This window comes from Peromyscus leucopus, chromosome 3 (assembly GCF_004664715.2).
Source record: "Peromyscus leucopus breed LL Stock chromosome 3, UCI_PerLeu_2.1, whole genome shotgun sequence".
Lineage (NCBI taxonomy): Eukaryota > Metazoa > Chordata > Mammalia > Rodentia > Cricetidae > Peromyscus > Peromyscus leucopus.
In genome coordinates, this window is record NC_051065.1 from 149,059,109 (window position 1) to 149,084,224 (window position 25,116).

General features: G+C 49.5%; 1 protein-coding gene across 1 annotated transcript in view; it reads left to right on the forward strand.

The window, feature by feature from the left end:
• The window catches only part of Iqsec3 (IQ motif and Sec7 domain ArfGEF 3), a 96,275-nt gene that overhangs the window by 35,022 nt on the left and 36,137 nt on the right, over positions 1-25,116 (forward strand). The window contains 2 exon segments of the mRNA XM_028880410.2: positions 9,029-9,299; positions 22,917-24,016. Coding sequence (XP_028736243.1) covers positions 9,029-9,299; positions 22,917-24,016 — 1,371 coding nt within the window.

The window sequence follows — 25,116 nt, forward strand, 5'->3', positions numbered from 1 at the left end:
GTAGGAAGAGGAGCCGAAGGAGAGAAGAGAATGTGTCCACTGATGTAAAAGCACAGGACAGAAAGGAACTCTACCAGAAGTACCTCGCCATGTATTTTCCAGCTGGGGACTTCCAGCTGATGTACAATTGAGGTCCCCAGAAGCCCAGAACCTTTGCCAACACAGTAAGAAAGGGAACATCCTTTCTCCATGTCTCAGTTTCTCCAATATGACTTGAGGGATACCCTGTCAAATCCCAGCCTATGTCCTGGGCTTGGACACTCTTTCACTCCAGATCCAAGGACACATGTGATTGGAAGAGGGCTGAGGAGGTTGGCCGGCACCTTTTACCCTCACATGAAGTGCCTGGACACATCTTTAGCTACTCCGTACTTAAGTGACCGCCTAAGTACCCTCCCAAGTGACCTTGGGAAAGAATTCTGTGTCTCCTCAGAGAAGATGGGCCAGGAGGGCAGAAGCTGGCAGAAGTCAAGACCAGAAGTTATTCAAAGACAGCAGCAGCCAGTGGTGGCTGTGAGCCCCGCTTCCTCTTGTTCATGTTTGAAAGTGTCCCCTTTGCTGATAAATTGGTTGTGGGTGGTACCAGCACCCACACAGACTGGTAAGCTCTGTGTGACCATCATGCTCTATGTCCATGCCAAAGCTTGAAAGGCTTAGAGAGTCATTCAGGGCTCCTTGGGTCCCCTGGGGAACTGTCTTACCAAACATACTCATAAGAGATTCATTGATCTTACTGGCATGAGTTGGCTAATTCATGATGAAAAATCATCTTAGTAAGCAGGATCCTGTTCATCTATTACTGAAAGCATGAGTCCCCTTTCCTCTTCGGGGACTAAAGGATGATCCCCAGGGATTTTGGTGGCTTCCAAAGACAAGGAAGTAGTGAAGTGCTCCACAGGAGCAGATGGATGCTGGGAGACTTTATGACAGTGTGGTGTGGAACAGAAGACAGGTGCCAACTAGAGTGATCCCAATGCAAGCTCAAGCCAAGGCCTGGTGCCTACAAACTTCAGCCTTGGTGAAGTGACGTCATGTTTCTCACCCTCACTGTGAGAAAGGGATTGCAGTAGCTCTCCTCTTTGGAATGTTTGGGGGGCATGACATATGATGATGAGTTGGAAAGATGCCTGGCATGTCTTAAGAACTCAATGAATGCTAGCTGCTTGAAAGCTGGACTTTCTAGAAATAGCTTGATGGTACAACATTTACCTAGCACACATGAGGAGGCCCTGGCTTCCACTCCAGCACACACACACACACACACACACACACACACACACACACACACACACGGCAGGGGACTTAGGGAGAGAGAGAGAGAGAAAAGGAAGGAGAGAGGGAGGGAGGGAAGAAAGGTTTTTTAAATGACTGAGAAGTATTTAGATAAACATCTGGGAGTGGACCCAGTGGAAGATGTGTGGGAACCCATGACCTTACATGTTACTTATGCTCACTGTGCGAGAAAGCCAATGTAAAGGATGAAGGGTATTTTGCTCAGTTTCAATGGTTTCAGACCATGGTCATGTGGCTCCATTATTTCTGAGCCCTGGAAGTACCACATGTCATGTAGGGAGCATGATGGTAGAAGCTGCTTACTTCACGGCAGCCAGGAAGGAGGGAGATGGAAGCAGAGATAGGCTGACAGGGAAGGAAGAAAAAAGAGAAAGGGAGCAAGGGCTGAGATATCACCATCCATCCCTCTCAAGAGCACACCCAGTGCCATAGCTTCCTCCCACCAGACCGCCTGTCCTAAACATTCCTCTACTTCCTAGAGAGCCACAGATTAGCAACCAACACCTGGTTCGGGGGCATTTCAGGTCCAAATCCTAACATTCACTCTGCTGGACCTTTCAGAGAGAGGTCCTCTTTTAGGCTTGGCAGGTAACAGGCTCACAGGGAGGAAACCTTATCCAAATAGGTCTGTTCTCACCTGTGACTAATGGAGCACTGGCTGAAAAGAGTCCAAGATTCAAGACAGACTCTGAATGGAGGGACTAAGTTGAGGCATAGAACATAAAAGGGAATGTCCCAGATGGATGCCAGGCAATTAGAGCAAAGGATTGGGGGATTTTCTCGACATCAGGCAGGACACGGAGAGGTTAAACCAGACCTGGAATGTCACCATGGAGGCTGGGATGACATAGACAGCCAGACATTGTATCAGAAAAGTCTCCTTGCCAGCCCAGAGCTTTGCCTGTCTGCTCCTCTGAAATGAGAAATCAATTTACTCTCAAGAGTGAAGGGTTTATGGTTCAGTCCTGCCCCACAGCTGCTGAGCAAGCTGGGATCTCCAAGGCTTCCTCCCAGAGTCAATATGTAGTAGAGAGGTTCTGAACAATGCTCATTGTCTCAAGTTGCCACAGCGTCTGGCATCCCTTCCTGCCGGGACTGAGGGAAATAGCGGAGTCAGTCTGCTATCGTAGCTTGTGTTTTTTACTGGAGCAAGAAAGACCAGGCTGGACACCAGAAAAGCATCGCAGGAGGAAAACTAAAAGGAACTCCGGGAAGACAGTGGGGAGTCTTGCCCCATAGTTACTCTACTGGTGGGTGATCCTGCCGTATCAACTTTCCTGCCATATCCAACTCTCCTGCCATATCCAACTCTCCTGCAGTCATTACCTTGTTGCCATAACAACCACAGTACCTGATAGAAACACTTCAGGGAGGACAGATTTATTTTTGCTCACTGTTTCCGAGGGTTTTCAGTCCACTGTGGAGGGAATGATATAGCGGAGCAACTCAGTTCACGGTGGTGGAAGCTTGTGGTGGGGGCTGTCCAAATTATGGTGAGGTAGGAAGGCCAAACAGGGACAGAGAATAACTTCTCTCTAAGCGGCCCTAGTGAGCTGGTGGAGAAAGGCTGTCACCACTAGGGGAGCTGTGGCAGTCCCTGAAATGGAGGAGCCCTCCCAGGGCCTTCTATGGCAAACCTAGCTTCCAGCTTGGGTCATGGTGGTCAAGAAGCTATGGGCCAGTGAGCTTGTAGTAAATGCTCTAGGAAAGACATAGGAGGGCTTCTGCACAGGGGTCTGGGGTGGGCTGAGGGTTCGGATCATGAGCAGGGATGGAAGATTATGGCCTCTGGTGGTGCACAAGGCACAAGAACTGCCACAAGAAAGCCAGCCTCTCCTTCCTTGCAGATAGTGAGGCATGTTGTCTAAAACACTGCTGCATAGTGAGGAAGCAGAGTCCAGTAAGGGAGGGTGATGTCCCAGTGCCAGAGGACACAGAGGAAAAGAGAGCAGCCCTGGCTTTGTCTGCCCACCGTGGGACCGTGGGTAGGATTTCCAGCCTCTTCCCTGACTTGGCTCTTGTCTGTCACTAACTCTGGCCTTCCCTTTAATCTCAGCCCTTCTCTGGTCCCATCTGGGGCCTGAGAAGACACTTGGCTTCCTACATTCATTCTGACCATCTAAAGCAACTCTATTGATTCAAAGAAAGGAGAAAAAAGATGTGTTTTAGCAAAGGATGAAAAACCCTGAGGGGATGTGAAGCACGTTGTTAGCTTTTGTCTAGAAAATGCTTTGTTTCTTTGTCCCAGAAGAGCTTTGAGAATGAGTGGCAGAGTCAGGAGTAATCTAGTGTGGGTGGGTGGCCAGGTCCTCGGGAGGAGCCACAGCATGAGGGAGGAGGCCTCCAGCCCTCAAAACCTTTCCAGCCAGGTCCCCGTAATTACTGTTACAGCTGCAGTGGTAGAAAAATATCTCACCTCTTGTCCTTCGAGAGGCCAACATCTTCAGTGTGCCCACTTCCTCAGCACCTTATTCCAGCTGTGCGCCGGGCTGCAGGGCAAGCTGGCCTCTGGCCGGGGAGATGTGGTCCCCTCTCCAAACAAAGCTCCCGTCCCCTCTCTCGGTTTTCAATTGTCCCTGTTCCATCCAGCTCCTGAAACTGCAAAGTGTGACCTACCAAGACCCACTAAGGAGCCTAAAGGGGGCACTCCCTTCCTGAGTCAGCACCCTGGTAGAGCTATGTAGACCCAGTTTGCCTGACTCCCTCTTTTCTTGCCTGCTCCCCTATAGAAGGTTTACCTGTGAGGTCACTCCATCTCCAACTCCTCAGTTCACAGCCCCACTTTTCAGATGAGAGAACAAGGCACAGAAACATTAGGTATCTGGCTACTCAGGTGCAAAAGCAGGGGCCTTACCCCTCTCAAGCTCTCTGGCCTTTGAATAAGCATTCCATCAGCCCCGGAGATAGTGACAAGTCTCTACAAAGCTGTATGGTACTTCTCCAAGCATCTTCTCTGTGTCCCCAGAGATACCTGCAGCCCTTGGCACAGAAATTCCTCTGTGTCATTGCTCTGAATCAGTGTTCTTATCTGGGCACGTGCACTGGTGTGGTGGTAAAATGTGGTAGATGTGAGAGGCTAAGCGTTTTCCCAGGTAGAGAACCTGGAGATTTTAGTAAAGGCTCTTGGAAATGATCTCTAGGTCTGAGAACAGAAGACAACGATAACCCTAGTCATCAAGAAAAGAGGAGGAGTAGCAAGCTGGGCCTCCACTGTGAGTTTGCCAGTGTCCTCTGATCTCAATGTGTCAACATTTTACTTGCTGCGCAGTTGGGTGATCTCTATGGAAGAGAGATGAGGCACACAGCAGAGGCCAAGCCCAGAGGCAAAAAGCCCACCAGTCTTGGACAATTCTGCCATAAACTTTGAGTGGGGGCGGTTAAAAGACCCTACAATCTGCCCCAACAGTCACAATGGGCTTTTATAATCCTGTTTTATTGGTCATGTGGGCATTCCTGGGGAGGATGTGACTTGGGGACAGATAGTTCTCTATTGCTCAGATAGTTCATGGTAGGGTGATAGCACTCAGAGACAAAGAGAATCTCCCACAGCACTCTTGGGAAGATATGCAAGAACATTTCCTTAGGGGACAATTAGAGTGGCATGTACTGAAGCATACTCCAGTATCTCCACCCTTGGAAGAGTAGTAAAGATTAAGCAATATATATCTACCCACGTGTCCATTCATCCATCCATTAACATTTATTATACCCATCTAATGAACCAGCCCAATGTAATAAGTACCTGTGATTTAAAAGGGGGTGCATGGAAGTCTAGTGGAGAATAGAGACACATTGATGCATAATTCGAATGTCATTGCTAAAAGACAATCAAGTGTCAAAACTTACCCGCCTAGAGGTAAGAAGCAGGATATAGAAGGAGGATCAACTCTTCCCACAGTCACTAAACGAGTCCTAAAAGAGTTCACAAGAGAGAGAATGGTGTGGGTGGAAAGGTTGTACAGAGAGAAGAGCCCTTTGAGATGCTCCTGTGAGATGCACGGTGGTCTAAGACAGCTCAGCAGACTTGGTGGAACAGAGAGGTCGTCCAGTGGGGGTGACTGTAAATGGACTTCTTCCTCCAGCCCTGGAATCATTGAGGAGTTCTGGGCAGAGGATTGGCAGTAAAACACCTGCATTTCAGGAAGGTGGCTCTGATAATAAACACAGTAGGCATGATGGAGAAGTCACAAAAAGCCCAGGAAGACTTATGTATGCTGTTATACGCCAGGATCAGGCATGCACAGCAGGTGTCTAGTAACCCTCAAGCTACAGGCTGATTTCCCATCTGAGTGGCCTTCTTCACATGTGATGTCTAGTTCCAACACGTGGGTCATCTTCTGTTGGTCATGTGTGATATTCCTCTAAGCAACTGCCTGTTCCTCAGTCTCTCAAAGACCTTTACTTCCATATATATATAATGCACTCTCAAGTATGGACTAGTCTTTATGGTGCCCTGGGCCCGTGCATACATACAGGCCCAATGTCACATTGGCACTGTCAAAGCTTTCTCAGAGTCCTTCATTTTGGTGCCACCCACATTCTACTTTTTTTGCCTTTTCAAGTGGGGGCCCAAGGCCAAGGAAGAACCTGGTGAACAGTTCCACTCACATGCTAGTATTGTCCCAGGCAAGTGCATTGTCCCTGGGTTCAAGGGAGCTGAGATCACCTAGATACCTTCTAGACTCTCAGAGACAAGACTGTAATGGAGATATTTTGTTTGCAGAATGAATGAATGACTCCCATTTACAGAATGCCAGTTAAGGCTAGGCTGCCTAGAACCTGACCCATTAAGGGGCTGTAGAAACACAGCTGTGTTCTGGAAGAAGCATCACTCTGGATGCAAGTACAGGGCTGTGCACCATAGATCACCAGCTCCTGGTTGGAGTAGGCAGTCCTCCATCTGCAATAGTGTAACAGGATCGTTCTAGAATGAAAATTCCAGCATTAAAAAAAAATCTGTCTAAACATGGCATAGAGCCCATTCTGTTGATGCTTAGACATAAAATAAAGGTTCTGAGCCTGTAGGACTCTTCTGCTCCCTGACCAAGGGTCTAAATCACAGATTTACGCAATGTACTCTGGACAATGCCTATCCAGCGAAGGTCACATTGTCGTGGGTACAACCAAGGAGCCTGCATGAGGCAGTGAGGACAGAGAAGCCAACAATCCCATAGGTCATGATGCTCCAAACCAGGACCCCTTCTCCATGCACAGAACAGGGGTCAGATGAGCCTCAAGGAAGCCAATCCATCTGGGGGGCTGACAGAGACCATGTGTTATACGGAGAACCTTGCTACTCAGTTTTGTGAAGGTCAGCAGAAGACCAAGTGGGAGAAATACCTTCCAGTTCAGAATGTCGCACGCTGTGTGGGTCTGGCTCAGAAACAAACCATTCTCTCTATTTATTAAGGCCCTGGTGTATGCCAGGCACTGGATATATGCTTTATCTCTTCCTTGTGGCAACCTTGGGAGGTACTTACCCATTCTGTAGACGAACAGATGGAGCTACAAAGAAGGTGGTGAGTGGACCAAGGTCACCTGGTGAGGAAAAGAGCAGACTTATAACCCATCCTTCCTGACAGGGAAGCCATGATCGTCTCCTTCCACTCTCCCGTCTTGACTACGCTGATGAGCACAGTTCAGGGGGCTCATGGCCACTTCCCGTCATGTTGCTTGTAGGTGAGTCCAAGGGAAGGAAGGCAGAGCCCAGCCCTACCCACCACCCCACACTGTCATTGGCAGAGCACAGCCATCAAAGGGTAACAACTCCATGAAGCCTCTTGCCAGGCACATGTCAACGAAGAAAGTGAATGGCTTCATAGCCCTGAGCAGTCTTCAGTTCCTAGAGTCTCCGGACACTTTGGGGACGAAGTAGCCCTGGGTGTCTGGGCCGAGACTGAAGCAATGACAGACCGGAGAAAGGATGGGAGGGAGTGCTCCTGCCCAGTCCTGGGGTTGGGGAAGGTGTCTTATTTTGGGGAGAGGGCCATTTCCATACATTTGAGAGGGGGAAAAAAAAGACATATGCCATAGCAAGAGGAGTTGAAGTTAGACAGTAAAAAGAACTTCCTGGTGACTGTAGTGAGAAAACATGTACGATGTCTAGAGGGCTACGTCCTTGAAGCTCGTCTGGTGGCCACACGGGAAGTGGTAGAGCAGAGTGCTATGCTGTAGAGCGAGGCTTCTTGAGGCCCAGACACAGCCACGAGCTCTTCTTCATCGGTGGGGAATAGGGAAGGCTGGAACAACGGGTGGAGATGAGGCCAAGAGGGTTCTTCATCCCACCTCTGGGGTTGGGACCCTCTAAGGAGTATCTCCGTTCCCTAAGGTTGGGGAAAACACAGAAGAGGCCTTCTAACACAGTTTGGAGGACCTTTTGGAGTGGGGCAGTCTTGGAAGAACTAAATCCCCAGGTTTCCTAGCTTTCCAGTGCCAGGGATACCTACCTCACTGGCTGCATGTCCTCCTCTATAAAAATTGGGAAGGCTTCACTGTGTGACCCTCAGGTCTCTTCTAATCCTAACCTCTCGTACAGTCTGCCATCTGAGCCATTCCCCAGGTCCTGGGTTCTGTTCATGTCATATATCAGTAACTACTGAAAGTGCATTTATCATCTGTGCAGCTCTCTGTGGGGAAATAAGAATCCAATAGGATCCAGGCCTTGGCCTCTAGGAGGGGACAGTGTAGAAAGAAAAGTTTCTTCAGCACGTCTAAACTCCTATACACACAGACTCCTGTGTTCCTCACTGTAACTCACTGAGGTTGGTACTAACCCTGGTTATGCAGATGAGGAACCCACGGCTCAGAGGCAAAGTCACATGACTAATGCCACGCAGTGGTGGGGCCTGAAACTGGAGCCCATCTGTTAACTACACCGTGGTTCTCTGCTGTGCACACAAGGACTCTTTGAGGATGGCTCTGTGTTCTGAGACAGAGCAGGGACACTACACTCATCCAGAGGAGTCTTAGAGGAAGGGCTTAGCCCTGGGCCTTGAAGTAGGGCACAGCTTGGAGGCTGGTGGAGAAAGAAGCAGTGCAGGTTACTAATTCCCTGTCTTCTTAGGGCAGGCAAGAGGAAGGCAGTAACAGCTCCACCTGCTGGGCGGCCCATGAGAGGAAAGGGGAGTTAGTGAAGAACAGAGGCCTCTATAAACCCAGCAGTGCAAGCGCCCTCCTCTCCACAGGGCCAGCCCCAAAATGAAGGTCTGGAAGGGCTGATGATGGCCACGCCCTCTCCTAGACTCACTAGGGCAGTCTAAAGATGTAGCAAGTCCCCCTAAGTACCCCCAAACCAACGGCCATGGAGCCAGACCGTGGCCGCTGCCATGGTTAACACTATATAGCAGTGTCCACAAGCCAAGAGGTTTTAAGATGCGCAGTAACTACTAGACAGTTGAGACGCCCATTTCCAGACTGGGGACAGGTGCCAGGTCATTAAGTAACCAGCTACGAAGAGGGCAGATCCCAGGCCTGAGCCCAGTCACTCTTCACCATTCTGCTCCTGTTCTGAGTCTTAGACCCAGGTGCCCCCTCAACCTAGGTGCCCTCCCAAACTCAGGTTTACCCCTGCCTGGGGCCCTTTCCAGCCATAAGAGCCCTTCCCTAGCGGGGGCCGCAAAAAGATATATACATATCGCATTAGTCTCTCTCATTGGAAAAGACTAGAATCAGGCAGGTCAGGCCACATGCACCATCCCCTCTCCCCCAACCGAGCGCCGTTGCCTTCTGTTCACAGTGATGGCTCCTGTGCCCAGGCCGGTGGGGGCATGGAGGACTCCGTGGTGGCAGCGGTGGCAGCCGGCAGACCCAGTGCCCATGCCCCGAAGGCTCAAGCCCAGGAGCTCCAGCAGGAGGAGGAGCGGCCGGGGGCGGGGGGCTCCCCACGGGCTGGCCCCCTCCGCGCGGCCTCCCCCGGCCAGCAGCAGCCTGCCCTGGCGACGGCGCTCTGCTCCCACACCCCTGCTGCCTCCGAGTACGAACTCTCCCTTGACCTAAAGAATAAACAGGTACCCAGGGCCTCCTAGGGGGGCGGGGAGGGTGGTGAAGGGCCCTGCCTCTGGGGGCTGTCCAGGGTGCCAGGGACCTGCAGGCATACTTTCTTTCAATGTTTCTCCCCAGCTGAGCTACCTAACTGCCCTTCCCTAGAGCCCAGTTCCTCAGGAGGCCATGCTTAACCCCCACCCGGCCTTTACCTGGCAAGGTTCACGCCCTGCACTACAAGGCCTGCAGCTAGTACATCCAGGTGCCCTTTACAAGGTGCAAATCTCAGTTCCTACTTCCACTTTGCTCAGAAGAAACAGCCTTATTTTCATGCTTCCCAAGGGTAAGCCCAATTCTAAGGCATGCACGAGCAAAATAAGGTGCAAAGTCGTTGGCTGTGGATTCCCAAGGCTGGTCATTTTGGAGGCATTCAGAGCCTCCCTACTGGAAAAGGGGCACCTGCTCAGAGGGAGGTTTAACTGTTAGTCTGTCAAGAAACAGATTGGAAGCCGGGTGGTGGTGGCGCACACCTTTAATCCCAGCACTCGGGAGTCAGAGCCAGGCCAATCTCTGTGAGTTCGAGGCCAGCCTGGTCTGCAGAGTGAGATCCAGGACAGGCATCAAAACTACACAGAGAAACCCTGTCTCGAAAAGGGGGGAAAAAAGAAAAGAAAAGAAACAGATTTGAACTTGGAGAGGTAGATGGGGGATCCAATCCTCACTGTCGCTTCAGGAACACCCACAAAACCCTCTGGGCACTGCTTTCCTCATTAGCAAAGTTGGGAGTTAGGCCTTCAGTTACCACCAATAGCACTGCTAGCCCTGTAATGCGGAGGCTCTAAAGACGCAGCCTCGGCCTGTGGACAAGGCAACTCTCTGGAAGCCAGTGGGACCCAGTAGAGCCAAACTAGCTTCACTCCTTCTGGAGGACCTTGATGCCAAGTGTCATCCTGGTGCGGGAGCAGCAGTGGGCAGTGGGCCTGAGTTTTCGGAAAGCTACATGACAGGGCAGGATTATGTGGATTGGAGGACAACACCGGCAGGTGGGCTTTTCAAAAGTGGCATTTGCAAAACAGAAACAATCTTCAGCATTTTCTGTCTGGTCTATGTGCAGGGAGAGTGCTGCCCTTGGTTCCGCCCAGTTCCCTGTTTTGAGAAGGCACTGGGTAAAAACATGGAAGTTATGGGTACCAAGCTTCCTCGTGAGATAAGGCTGCAGCACGGCAACAAGATCCTTAATAATTGAAGCCAAGATTTTTTTTTTTAATTGGGCAGAAAAAAAATGCTTCAAAATAAGTCAGAGAAAATAGGAAGAGGTCTAAGATCCTGCTTATAGTCTCACGATGCCCGAAGTGCCCATATTTTGTGTGTTGGATGGGAACACGGCCCTGGAGCAGGAGCCTGGGGCTTTGGTTGAGTGTAAGCTCACAGACTTTCACTGTTAGTGAGGGAGTTGCCCAGCACTCACAGCCTTCCTCCAGCCACCCTTCACAGCAGATTCCATAAAGCGACAGCACAATGGTGGCCAGCCGGCAGCCCTGCACCTCACACTCCTCAGGATCTCTGGGTCTTCTGCATTCTGGACAGAAAATGAGAACTCTGGAGGTCCTGAAGAAGGAAAACAGAACAGGTTGTGGTCATGTGAAGAAACCATAGACTAGAAAACGAGTTTGAAATTCGGAAGGGCTGAGGTGTGGGAAAGAGATAAGACGCATTTTCTGTCCTTCCAGGAAAATACAGGGGCACTGGTATATGAAAGCTGCAGATGGAGAACACTTTAGCTTAAGGATTAAACTGATAGAAATGTAAGCTGCCTGGCCTATGCAGTCCTGGGCTCTTTATTACTGGATGAAGCTCTAGATCAAGACAGTGTGAGCTGGAGGGTGGGCTAGCTGTGAGCATCCTTACAACTCTGAGACAGGAACCATCTTTTGTACCTTTCTGCCAGCATCCAGCCAAGAGTCTAGGACATAGTAAGTACCGAGAGAGTGGGTATTCTTTTTAGTAGCTGTGATACCTGAAGCAACAAGCGTGGGGCACCAAGGAGAAAAGCCATACCTCTTCCCCACCCCGGAGGAGGGACTGTGGTCACATCCCATCACCAAACCAAAGAGAGCCTCACCGGAGCAGGAGCAGTTGGTATAGAGTGCTGACTCTGGTGACCTGTTAGCGTTAAGTCTAATTCTAACAGATAGATTCGAACTTCAGGCCATTCAGCCTGAGGACCAGCAGCCCTTCCCTGAATTTTACATCTTATTAGACTAACCACAGGTAGGGTAGGCAGGAGGAACAGAGGACAGAGGGGGATTGAGGAGGTCAGGGCAAGGTCATTGAAACATGGCATGTGCTTACAACAGACTGAGCTTTCCTTTTCTCTGCTGAAGAGCTGTGTGGCCTTGGGCAAGCTGTTCACCTTCTCTGGGCCTCAGCTACCTCACATGTGTCTCTGGGGCTTTGCGTGCTTCCCCTTGGCCTCTGTCTCTGAAGGTCCTCCTCCTCCCTGCTCTCCTCCCTTGGCCTCTTACGTTCCAGCTGGTCGGAGGTGTTTCCTCACCTCTCTGGAAGCTTCTCTGGCCTTTCCTCATTACTCCCACCCCCACCCCCAGCACAGAGCCTGGTATTAAGAAAATGTTCTGTGGTAGAATGCTCACGAAGCTTGTGGGGTTCTAGGCTTGATCCCCAGCACCACAGTGAGATGAAATTAAACCATGGGGAGTAGTGTCTTAAAATTAATGAAATCCTGTTTGTTAACAGAGGAAAAAGAACTTTGAAAGTGCCACAATGAAACTTTTTAGGCCAACTTAAAAGCTAATTTAAATGTAGGAAAATATCACAATATCAGAAAAATATTCAAAAGAAAAAGATGATGTTCAGAGAATGAAAAGGAGAAAGATCATGAGTTTGTGACCAAGAGGAATGGGGATGAACGTGAAGCCTAAGCTGGGTCATAACTAGAACTCTGGGGGAGAGGGTTTAGTATTCTGACCCTGCAGTTACCTGCAATCATATGGAATCCAGAGGTAGTTCTTAGGCTTGGGGTTATGGGTAACCATGGCCTCCCCTGTCCTCTCTACCTCCCAGGCTTCTCTGTCAGCCAGTCCAGACCCAGAAGCATTTTTCTGGCTCCTTGTTACCTCATATCATCTCCGTCCTCAACCCTTACTGAGACTGCCTCTGACTTTCTCCCAAACCCCACCCTCCCCACCATCCCACTTGAAGCCAGGCCAGCCTGCCTCTTGCCTGCACCCCTGGGTCACCTCCCGCCAACTCCAGCTTCAGCTGCGCCTCTCCCACCTGGCTGCCACAGCGTGGCTGAGTGAGTCATGCCTGCAAAGTACGCTTCTAATCATGTAGCTCTGCTGGAAACCCTTGATGGCTGCCTTTATGTGCAGGACAAAAGCTTCCTTGGCTCCCCTGCCACAGACCAAGCCCACACCACGGTCCCTGCTGCTCCTATTCACAGCCCCCAGTCCCCCGGGCCAGCCTTTGCCTCTGGCCCTTCATACACAAGGTTTCCTCCACCGGAAGCACTGAACCTCAGCCGGCTCCACTGTGCCTCTCGGGTGGTCTCAGTTTATACGTAGGTCTCACCCAGGAGCTCCAAGCTAGGTGAGCACTTGTCAAGAGTCCCATGACTTAGACTTCAGGCTGGTAGTTGCTCCGATCATACAGACAAGGACGGTGTTGTTCTCCGGCTCTTGCAGAGCTGAGCAGATTGTGCTTTGAACACTCACAGGGTGGGGTGGGCTCAAGGATTGTGCTGCATAGTACAGTCCACATGGAGAGCTAGTGGTCTGCTCTTGGTCATTGCTGTTCTCCTACACTCAGCACAGGCCCTGGAGTCCAGGAAATGCTCAACCAAGAGTGAGTGAATGCAAGAAATCTGCCCCAAGCTTCCCCGCATCTCACTGACCCCTTCCCCAAGACCCTGCCTCCGGAAGGGGGCCTCTTACAACATTACCTCAACACCCTTTGACCTTCTTCCCTGGTCTGCTCACTTCCTCTTGTAGTGATCCTTGGGGCTACAATCTAGGGAGCAGAGAGAAAGAGTAAGCAGGTATGTTCCATGGGTGTTAGGAAAGCCACTGCCCTTTAGGAAAGCCACTGTGGCAAGGGGACAGACTCTCTACCCTCTATTCTATAGAGGTTCCAATGTGATTCCCAAATCCTCCAGCTCTCCGAGGGATTTGCACCCCGCTCTCTGTTGTGGCTGCTGAATAGGCCATCTTGGCTGGCTGTTCAAATTGTAGAGCTCCCTGATCTGGTCAAACCTCAGGGCCACAGAGACATGGTCAGCAGCATCCAGGCATTGTTCCCCAAGTCCAGGATCCATTGGTGTCACACACAGTCTGCCATCTTTCCTGGCATATCTTCTAGACCTCAAGCTACTCACCTCACCCAGGGGCACCTTGCCAAGAAATGGTTGACTAAGTTTCCAAATCACCTTTCCTCTCCGAGCCTCAGTTTCCTCCTTTGGGAACTCGGGTGCTGTACTGAAGTGTCTCTAGGCTCCTTCTCACTTTAGAGATGAGATTTTCCCATGAGTCAGAAGGGAACCAGAGGGCCAGGCTGTAGAGGATGGGAGTGAAGACAAGGCCGGGCGGAAGTGGTACCCCACTTGGCTTCATTCTCAGAGAAGGGTATCACACTGCTGCTCTCTGCTCACTGCTAGTCCTGGTAACACCATAATGCAAGACACACTATCATTTTTGTCACAGAATTAGTCCTCCTGTGGTAGACATGTAGGTGCCACTTAGGACTCTCTGAGCACTGTCTGTTGGTCAGGCATAGTGCAAAACCTTTGCCACGCACTGTTTCCCATATCTGCATATTGTTACTGTGCCATACCATGGATGGGAAGACTAAGACGCAGTCCATGGTCTTAACCTGGTACCCTCCCATCTCCGCCATCACAGTAAACCATCTGTATAGGCTCCATAGATGAACACACTCACCCTGACCTGCTGTGGAGCAGCCCTGCACATGGGGTCTCTTGCTCTCCGCCTGATGTTTGAGTTTGCTTTGCCAAGTTCCAGAAACGCGTAACATGACTGGCTTTAATGTTCTCAGTCAAGAAACATGGAACCAGAAGAACCCGCACACACACACTTTTGAAAGAGGCCCCCACCCAGCCCAGACGCCTCAGCACTGTGCCCCTCCCCCAACACCTGCTTCTTCACTCTCACTTGCTCCCTCCTGGGAGCCTCATCAGGCTCTCATCTCTCAGGGCCCTCATCAGGCTCAGCTGCTCTGGCTTCTGAAAAGAGGGAGCATGTCCCAATGACACTGAGAACCCCTCACTGCTGCTCCTGGCAGAAGCTGAGAGATCTTTCTCTTGGGAGCAGTCAGGGCCACAATTAATTACCTATAAATCATAGGACTCAGGGAGAAGTGAACAGACTTGCTCCTTGGCCAGTAGGTCCAGCTGCCCCCCCACTTCCTGGGCACTCCAGCCCACCCCCAGGCACCCCGCGCACCCAGGCATTCCAGTCCCCCCCCACACACACACCAGGCACTCCAGCCCCCCTCCAGGCACTTCAGCCCACTCCCACCCCACCCCCAACACTCCAGGCTGCCACATCACCTCCCAGCTCTCTACCTGACCCCGTTAAGAACAGGATTGGGGTGACTGGGTAGACCTGACCTGGAGCACTGCAGAGCTCCTCAGTGCTACGAGAAATTGTCTGGCAATATGGAAGGGGAGGAAGGATGGGGAATTTGGCTCCCAGCCCAGATCAGGGAGAAAGTCTGGGCTTTTATTGCCCCCAAGCACAGGGAAGAGTTCACTTTAGCTCACGGCCACACGCATTTACTAAACTCCAGCCATGAGTCTGGCCCAGCACCGGGCAGCATTGGGATGCTGAGGGTTCAGAGCATGGCAGAGGTGCAAGCAGGGAGCTGGCTTTCAAGGATGAGACGGCAGTACCAGATCAGCTGGAGCCAGGAGGGGGTGGCCGTGCAGAGCGACTGGAGCAGAGGGTAACGACGTAATAACTAATGTCTGTGCTGTCCCTGAGAAGCCAGGCACTGCCCGAGTATCCGGGGGAACGGAGGCCTAGCAAATGTCTCAAATAAATGATACCCCTGTAGAAACTGCGGTGAGAAGAGTAGACAGAGGGGTGGGTGGTCTAAATATCCCCCCAAAGTCCTGGAAAAACAGTTTGGACAACATTCTGTATTGGCTGGCTGGTCGGGGAAAGCGGCTTTCTGGAGACGCACCTTTGAGACAGGTCTTGAAGAGAGGGGAATCTATGGAGCTGAGAAGGAAGGCTGAGCAGCGGCCCAAACATGCCCAAGGTCCACCAGTACAGGAGACCTAAAGGGGCTGTTTCCCCACGTGATGTTTGCTCACTGAGTTACTAGAGTGGCATTCTGACAGTGGGCAGCGTATGGAGATAGGATCTAGGGATTGTATTTAGAGTCCTGCCAAAGGCTTTCCCTGGGATGCCTCCCCTCTTAATTAGTTGCTAATGATCAGCCAGCACAAGCTGCTCTCTTAGATTTTCCCAACATGGAAACCGTGGAAGAGGCTCTGAAATGGATAGGGGGGGAAAAAAGTAAAAATGTGCTTAGAGACTTGAAAATGGTAGGCACATAATTTGTGACTGGTGTGCACAGGGATTCTGCAGCTAGAATCTAGGATTGATAGTCTGACTCAGGACAAGGGTCCTGAACGTCAAGGAGTTTCACAGGAGGGGGCAGCAAGAGTTTCAGAGAGGAGGGGCCAGAGAGGACCAGTGCTGAGGAAGCCACATAGCTGGTCTTCTTGAGGGTCACTTCGGAGGACCTCCAAAGTTGTAGGATGCATAGAAACCAAAGAACATGGAGGCAGAGCAGGAGGTAGCTCAGGAGTCTAATAGTTTGGAAAGGAGGCCGAGAGTACACTAGTCTTCCAAGAGGTTCACTGCAAAATAGAGGGTAAGCTGGGGCCTCGTGGGCAGAAGAGTCAAATGGAGTTGCATTTTAGTCTTCAGAGAACTGGGAGAGGGTCTGAAGGCAGGAGACAGGCAGTGATAGAAGAGTGGAGGTTGGAAATGCAGATAAGAAACACAAAGATGAAGATATGTCCAGAGGAGACAGATGCCTTGGGTCATTTGCTCTGCATCAGATGGGGACGTTAAGAGTCACACGGGTAACCTGGGAATTTGTGCACTCATTTATTCACTACATAGGATGCTGACTGTGTGTCGGGCACCGTCCAAGAACTGGGACCAGGCAGCGCAAAGGGCAAAGCAAAGCCTCTGCCTTCACAGCACTCGGCTTTGTTCCCATGATGTCTGTGACCACCCGGCTCTCAGAGACAACTCAAGGTCTGGGGGGCTCATAGTTCCAATCCCATCATGCCAAAAGTGTGGAGTAGCAGGTTACTCCACAGTGGTGGGGTCAGTGGTAGGGCTCTTCACCGCAGGTCAGAGTGTGACAAGAACCAGATTCTGGGAATAACCTTCAGAAGTCCACCCCTTATAACCAGCTAGGCTCCACCTCCAAAAAGATCCATAACATCCCCAAATGATACCATGGCTGGAGCTTGAGCATTTAAAATATGAGCCTGTGGGGACTACCTTACATTCAAGTCAAAACACTCCATCTATGGCATTTTATAATACAAAGTGCATTTAGTCCAAATTTAAGCCTACCCAGGTCTTAACAATTCCAGCACCGTTTACCAGCCCGAGTCTTGGGGTAGCAGGAAGAAAAGAGAGGCAGGGAAAGGAAGCAAAGACTGTCAAAGGACACGATCTATTTGACATCAACTGACTTTATGAAACTGGACACTAGGAACAATGAATATACACCCCCAAAAGTCGGGGGAGCTCTAAACTGCAGGGTCTCATTAAGACTCAAAGCAATCTCTTAATTGTGAGCCTATGTTTAAAAAATAATGAGTTTCTCTTAATAAAAAAATAAATAAATAATAAAATTAAAAATGAGTTACATGCTTCTGATAGGCAATGACTACATAGTCTCATTCAAAAAAAAAAAAAAAAAAAGTTGAGATGAGAACATAGAAACCAAAGGTAGAACCACAGTCAGACCAAAACTCATCAGGGACTATATCAAGTTTTCTGGCTTTCTGGCAACTGTGGCATCATTTGAGTTCCACCAAGCCTGGGCTGATTCCACCAGTGCTCACAGCCTTCCTTGGCCGACAAATATTCCATGTTCTTGGCATCTCTAGCACTCTGGGGTCTTATTGTATCTCAGGTTTTCACCCTTAAAGTTTCACACATCTCCCCGTCAAAGGCTCCCTACATTAGGGCTATGACCCCATTGACCTTCCAGCCCTTCCCTAAAAATCTAGGTCCAAGTCTCCATGACTTCACTAACCCTTGTATCCTGGATGCCTACAAAACCAGCACCATGTACATGGTGTCAAGTTCTGTGGAGAGCATCAGCAGTAGCGGGACCATTTTAGACCAGAGCTACAACAGCCTCTGAGAGTTTGTATGGTTAAACCTGAGAAAACACTTCTCTAGGCATTCCTTTACAAGTAAGTGCCCCAGGGGCACTCTCTTTTCAAAGGCAAGTCTTTTGAATGAGTTTGCAAGTTTTACAACCTGGAGCCTCCAGCGGGTGGTCTTGCCACTTTAAATGTATCTTAGTTGGGGTTACTATAGCTGTGATGAAACACCAGGACCCAAAGCAACTTGGGGAGTAAAGAGTTTTTTGTGTTTTTTTTTTTTTTTTTTTTTTTTTTTTTTTTTTTTTTTCTCACAGTTCCATATAACAGCTCATCATGAAAAGCTGGCAGGGCAGGAACTCACACAAGGCAGGAATCCTGAAGTAGGAGCTGGCGCTGTGGCCACAGAGGGGTGCCACTTACTGGCTTGCTCCTCTTTGCTTGCTCAGCCTGCTTTCTTATAGAAGCCAGGACCACCAGCCTAAGGGTGGCACCACCCACTGTGGGCTGCCCATCCCCACCAATCACTACATTTTTTTTTTAAAGTGCTTTACAGGCTTGTGTATAGCCCAATCAATCGTATGGAGGCATTTTCTTAATCGAGGTTCCCTCCTTTCAGATGACTTTAGCTTGTAACACTGACATAAAACCATCCAGCACAACTACTATTCTGAGCACTGCTTTTTGCTCCAGATTGTGACTACACACCTGGCTGCAAGCACTCAGCAATGTGAATGCTATGCTGTCTTGAAATTCCCATTACTTTTTAATTTAGGCTAACTTAAAAGTTTAGGGTACTGCCAGGCAGTGGTAGGGCACACCTGTAACCCAGCACTGGGAAGGCAGAGGCAGGCAGATCTCTGTGAGGCCAGCATGGTCTACAGAGTGAATTCCAGGACAGCCAGAGCTGTTACACTGAGAAAACTTGTCTCAAAACACGCCCCCCCCCAAAAAAAAATTCAGGGTACAGGCAGGATTCAAACTATTTCCAGGCTGTACCCAAATGGCTGTAGCCCAGTTCCCAATAGAGTCCTTGTTCCCATCTGAAATCTCCAGAGCACAGTCTTTACTACCCACAGTAACATCAGCATTCCAGCCTCTCAAGCTTCAACCGGTTCATCTCTGCTGACAACATTCTAGTGATTCTCAAACCCGTATGTCCAAACTCTTCCAAAGTCTTCCTACAAACCAGTTCCAAAGGCCTAAGGATCTCTTCTGGAGCACCAGGGTGTTTTTTTGTTTGCCAGTTAGTTTTGTGTTTCTGTAACCACAATACCTAAGAGAAACAACTTTTAAAAAGATGTATTTTGGTTCACAGGTTGAGAGGGTTTGGTCCATAGTTGCAGAGAAAGCATAGTGTAGCATCTCAGCTCGTAGTGGTGGGGGCTGTTCACTTCATCAGAAAACAGAGCATGGCAGGAGGAAGGGCTGGCTACAGCCTGTCTTTACTTACTATTTCCACCAGGTAGATGCTTACCTCCTTAAAGGCTCTACACTCTCCACCCCTTCCAAAAAAAAACACAACACTACAAGCTGGGGGACAAGCATTCAAAGTACAAGCCACTAGGAGACACTTCAGATTTGAACAGAGAGGATTAAAGTGTAGGAAGAACTTGGTAGGACAGGAACAGGAGTCTAAAATTTCATTTCTTCAAACAGCATAGACATTGAGCTTGAAGATGCACCTTCCTGGGGTCATCTTGGCCAGTCTTCTGCCTCTTAGTGTGATGATAACTACCTAGTTTGCTTCCTGTTGCTGTGATAAGCATCATGGCCAAAGACAACTTGGGAAAAGGGGGTTTCGTTGGCTTAGAGGTCACAGTCCATCACTGAGAGAAGCCATGGCAGGAACATAGAGGCAGGAACGAAAACAGAGGCCATGGAAGAATGCTGCTTCCTGGCTTTCTTTTTCATGGTTCGCTCAGCCTCCTTTCTTACACAATTCAGGACCATCTACTCAGGGGTGTGGCACTATCACACTGGGCTGGACCCTCCCAAATCAATCATTAATTAAGAATATTAATACTTATTAATAATGCAATTAATATTAATACCTAAATACTTGCCTACAGGCCAATCTGATAGAGACATTTTCTCAATTAAGGTTTTATCTTCCTGGATGACCCAAGGCTGTGTCAAGTTAACAAACAAAAAACTAACCAGTACAATACCATACAAAGCAGATAGAGTCTTTACCATTTAGAACTGTCTTAGGTAATGAATGGGTTTCTGTATCTTCTTTTAGTTGCTTATGGAATCTTTTCACCTGCCAAGATGCTCTTGGGTGTCGGTTACTCTAGGAAGTAGAAATGTACCAGTGGGAAAGAGATACAAAGTCTGGGCCTTGAGTGAGTTCATCATGGTCCTTGAGAAGGGATTTTAAAAATGGGGGTAAAGGCGGTGTTGTTCATCTAACTCTCCACAACATGGCAGTTTCTTCCTTTGGGGCAAAAAGGAAATCATCCACCTTAGGTTTTGTCTTATCTGAAAAAGTTTACCCAGTTGCATCAGACCCACCAGGACGTGCACCAGACCTTTGCTTTGGGGCCACCAACCAGCTCCCAAATCATGATATGGAAACTTCTTATTAGTGATGAATGCTCAGCCTAGCTTAGGCTCATTTCTGGCTAGTTCTTTTAACTTAAATTAACCTGTTTATCTACCTTTTGCTTCAGGGCTTTTAACCTTTCTTTCTGTATGTCTTACTTTCCTACTTTCTCCGGTGTCTGTCTGTCTGTCTGTCTGCTACCTGGGTTCTGGCTCTGGGCGTGTCCCTCTCTTTCTCCCTCGTTCTCTTCTCTTTTCTCTTCTTCTAGTTCTTTCCTCCCTCTTCCTTCTCTCCTATTTATTCTCTCTGCCAAGCATCCCTGCCTATCCCTCTTCTGCCTAGCTATTGGCTGTTCAGCTTTTTATTAGACCAGTCAGGTACCTCAGGCAGGCAAGGTGAAACAAAAGCAACACATCTTTACATAATTAAACAAATGTAACACATCTTTACATAATTAAACAAATGCAACACATCCTTACAGAGTTAAACAAATGCAGCAGAAGCAAATGTAACATACCTTTACACAGCTAAAGTAATATTCCACAGCATAAACAAATAAATGTAACACATCTGTACATAGGTAAATATTCCACAACAAGGACAATTTCCCTTTTGTTAACTGACAGTTGATCAGAAATATGTTTCTAATATACTAGAAACTCACAGGAATAATGCATATCACATTAACTAGGCCAGCTCAAATTCAAAGGGAGAGAATTATATAGGATAAGTACAGCAGAGTGAGGACTCATTGGGACCATCTTGGAACTCTGCCTACCACAAAGCTGGAGGGTAGCTACTTGGTTTCTCTACATAGCTCCTCATGTACCTCTAAGAAATCTGGCTCACTGCCCCAGAGGAATCTATCTTTTCCTGCTCTTGCAGACATCATAGTAGGCAGAAAAGAAGATCATGGCTTCATGGGTTCTCGGTGCTGAACTCTAGCATGTCCACTGAGGCTTAGAACAGAGATGCAGCCTTGCCCCAGATGGGAAAGTCCCCCAGAGGTACTGCCCTGCACAGAAAACCCAGTTGAACTGTGTCTAGACTATTGATGTAAAAAACCTGAGAAAATAAATGTGTTATTTTAAGCTGCTAATTTTTTGGTAATTTGATAGACAACATACTTGGTATGATTCTCTTTAAAGCTGCATTGGAGATGAAACCCATGGCCTTACACAAATTAGGCAAGCCCTGCTACTGAGCTACATCTCCAAGCCCATCCTGGTATGCTTTTTAATATCACCATGAAGACTCCCTTGTAACACATGGATCTAATGGCACTGTAGTGCTTCCTCCTGATGCTTAGAGCCTGTACCAGCCATCTCAGACATGGCCTTTGGTGGGCTGAGTCTATCAGGAAGCAGGTTACAATGCTATATTGAGGGATGGACTTGCCTTTCCATCTGCCTCATGGATAGCAAATCTACCTGTGCTCCTCTCCCATCCGGATTCCCATGGAATGTGGAATGTTAGTGCTGTGGTGATTCTCAGTCCACTCATCCAGATTTTTAGTTACAGAAGGATAGGGTGTAAGTGGAGGGCAAGGATAAGTGAAAGGCATAATTTCAGAATCAAGGTACACATATTCACTCCCAAAGGATTCGAGGGACTTACCTAGGAGTCTACAATACTAATTAAGTCGATCACCTTAGTTTTAGCCTGACCCTTGGGTTAAATTCAAAGCCCTCCAAGGGGTGTGGTTAAATAGTCACTTGGGTTGAGGGTTGTCTCCCTAGTCCTTTCTTGAGAAGTTTCGGTAAAGTAAAGAAAGCAAGAACCATAGCAACGTAGGGTGGGTCGGGGGGAATCAGAGGTGAAGGGCAGAGCTGAAGAACGAGGCAAAACCCTGAACACAGGGATGCCGGGAGCGCTGCTCAGGTGGGGCCCTAACCAAGTTTGGCCCTTGCTGCACAGCTCCTAGTGATATAAAGGTGATTTGAATCATGGTCCCTGGGGGGTGGGGGGAGAGCTTACTCTTGGACCATTGTCCCTCTCATTATGTTCACATTTATGGACCACTTCCCACGCACCCAAATCTGGACTGAGGACTGCTCATGCAAAGATGGTCCAACCCGGACGCCAAGCTGGTGGTGCTCTCCGGGAAACAGAAGCACCCCAGGGCAGCGAAGTGGGCGCTGAGGATTTTGTTTGTTTGATTGATTGATCTTAATAAGCATCATTGTTTAATTTTTCATTTTTAATTATTTTTAATTGTGCAACAAGGCAGAAACAATAGTGTAATAAACTCCCATACAGCCATCACCAAGCTCCAACCATCTTTATTAATGTCTTATTAATATTAATATCATGCTAACTAGTACATTTTACTGTATTTCGATACAAATTCGGGATATGTATTTTACTCATAAATACTTCAGCATGCATCTCTGATGTAAGAGTTCTTTAATAATCAAGAAATTAGCTAAATGGGACTTGCATCCCAACATCTCTGTTCACTGTCACAGGGGGCATCACGAATTTGAGTGTAATCCTCCATCTTGCCTCTCGGAGTTTTGCCAAGGACTTGGCATATCAGGCATGTCTCGTCTGGGGTCTTTGAATGTTGGCTCCCAGTAAAACTACCTTGTGCACTGGGGACCCAGAACCTGGGTCCCATGGTGGGTTGTACTGATCTAATCCATGCTACCTCCACCCTCCCTAACTGAGCCCTTCTCTCTGTCCCTGCTGCAGATTGAAATGCTAGAACACAAATACGGGGGCCACCTGGTATCCCGACGCGCCGCGTGCACCATCCAAACCGCTTTCCGCCAGTACCAGCTCAGCAAGAACTTTGAGAAGATCCGTAATTCGCTCCTGGAAAGCCGCCTTCCCCGGCGAATCTCGCTGCGCAAAGTGCGGGCGCCCACAGCCGAGAGCCTGGTGGCGGAGAAGGCGCTCCTGGAGGGCTGCGGGCTCCTGGGGCTGCCGCTGGGGCGCTCGCCCTCCCTGCCACCCACCTTCGCAGGCTCGCTCACCGAGCTAGAGGACTCCTTCACCGAGCAAGTGCAGTCCCTGGCCAAGTCCATCGACGACGCCCTCAGCACCTGGAGCCTCAAGACCATGTGCTCACTGCAGGAGAGTGGCGCATACCAGCTCCACCAGACCCTGCACTCGAGTGCAGGACAGCAAGGTCTAGAGGCCGAGGCGCGGGAGCCCGAGAGTGGCCCAGCGTCTGGAGATGAGGCCGGTGGCCTGCCACAGGGTCACAGCAGTACCCTCATGATGGCCTTCAGGGATGTCACAGTGCAGATCGCTAACCAGAACATCTCTGTTTCCTCCTCCACCGCCCTGTCTGTGGCCAACTGTCTGGGCGCACAGACCAACCAGGCCACAGCTGAGCCAGAGGAGGGCCAAACCGAGCAGGGGGATGCCGCGGCGGCTCAGGAGATCTCTGAAGCCCCAGCCTCGGAACAGGCGGAACCCCCGGGTGAGAACTCAGATGCGGCGGAGAGTCGCGCCCAGGGCGCACATGGACCAGTGGTTGCCGAGGCCGTGGTTGAGGAGGCGGTGGCAGTGGAGGCAGAGGAGGAAGCGGAAGAGAGGGGGCAGTCAGGGAAAGGGGCCGAGGCAGGCGACAACTCTGAGCAGTTGAGCAGCAGCAGCGCATCCACCAAGTCCGCCAAATCTGGCTCAGAGGTTTCGGCCGCTGCCTCGAAGGAGGCCCTGCAGGCGGTGATCCTAAGCTTGCCGCGCTACCACTGCGAGAACCCAGCCAGCTGCAGGTCCCCCACGCTCTCCACCGACACCTTGCGCAAGCGGCTGTATCGCATCGGCCTCAACCTCTTCAACATGTGAGTGAGCTTGGATTCCTGGGAAGGACTGGAGGGAGGGACCAAGAGGGAACCTGCAGCATATCGAGTCCTGACAGCATCTTCCCAGGGTCTTCCCAAGCAGTTTGTGCCTGGCCTGATAGCCCTCGCCCGAGCTCCCAGGGAATGTTTAAGAAGTACACATTTTATTTTTCCTGATGACCAACACATCAAGCATAGGTTTTTCACAATATTTTTTTTTTTTAAGATGAAGTGGTGGTTTGGAAAGTGAGAAAATACAGAGTTGAGCACAGGCAATATGAAGACCGAGCAGGAATCATTGAGGATAAAAATGAAGTTAGGAAAACGGTGTTATTTCACGGGGATCACAAAATGAGGACATGGTGGAGAGAGGGAAGACCGTGTAAAAATGAGATGGAGTCCCTGCTGAGAGGGCTCCATCCACGCAAACCTGGCAACCTGAGTTCTGTCCCCCAGAACAACCAAAAAGGTGGAAGGAGAAAGGAGACTCCCCAGAGCTGTCCTCTGATCTCCTGTGAAGGCCATTCCCTTTCCCCACAATAACAATTCATCTTAAAATAATTTTAATGAGATAGAGGGGTAGGTAAGAGGAGAGACAGACAGGAAGAAGTACAGAGAACCAAGTGGGATAGAAAAGGAATTAGGGAGTGGAAGGAGAGAGATTTATGACTGCCGTATCTCAGAGACCCAAACAAGACTCTGTGCAAAAGGAACACATGCCGGTGACACAGAGCAAGTAGACACCTCCCTCCCTGTGAGGCGTAAAGTCCATGAGACACTCATTATCCCTCTCCCATCCATTCCCTTGTAGCTCCCAGCCCAGAGCATGAGTCCTTTCCTGCACTTATTTATTCATACAATTATTATTCATTGCGTCCCAGGTCTATACCAGACAGATGAGTGAGACATGGCCCCTGGCCTCAAGATGCTCTGAGTCAGCCTGGTAGCTCACTTGCAATCTTCCCAATGGTATCTGGAGATAGGGACCATCCTCCTATTTCACAGAATAGCAAACAGGCTCACAGGAGGGAGGAAGGTTGTACACTTCAACCACTAGCAAGAGGTAAACCTAGGTGAGACCAGAGGCATCCATCTTTTTG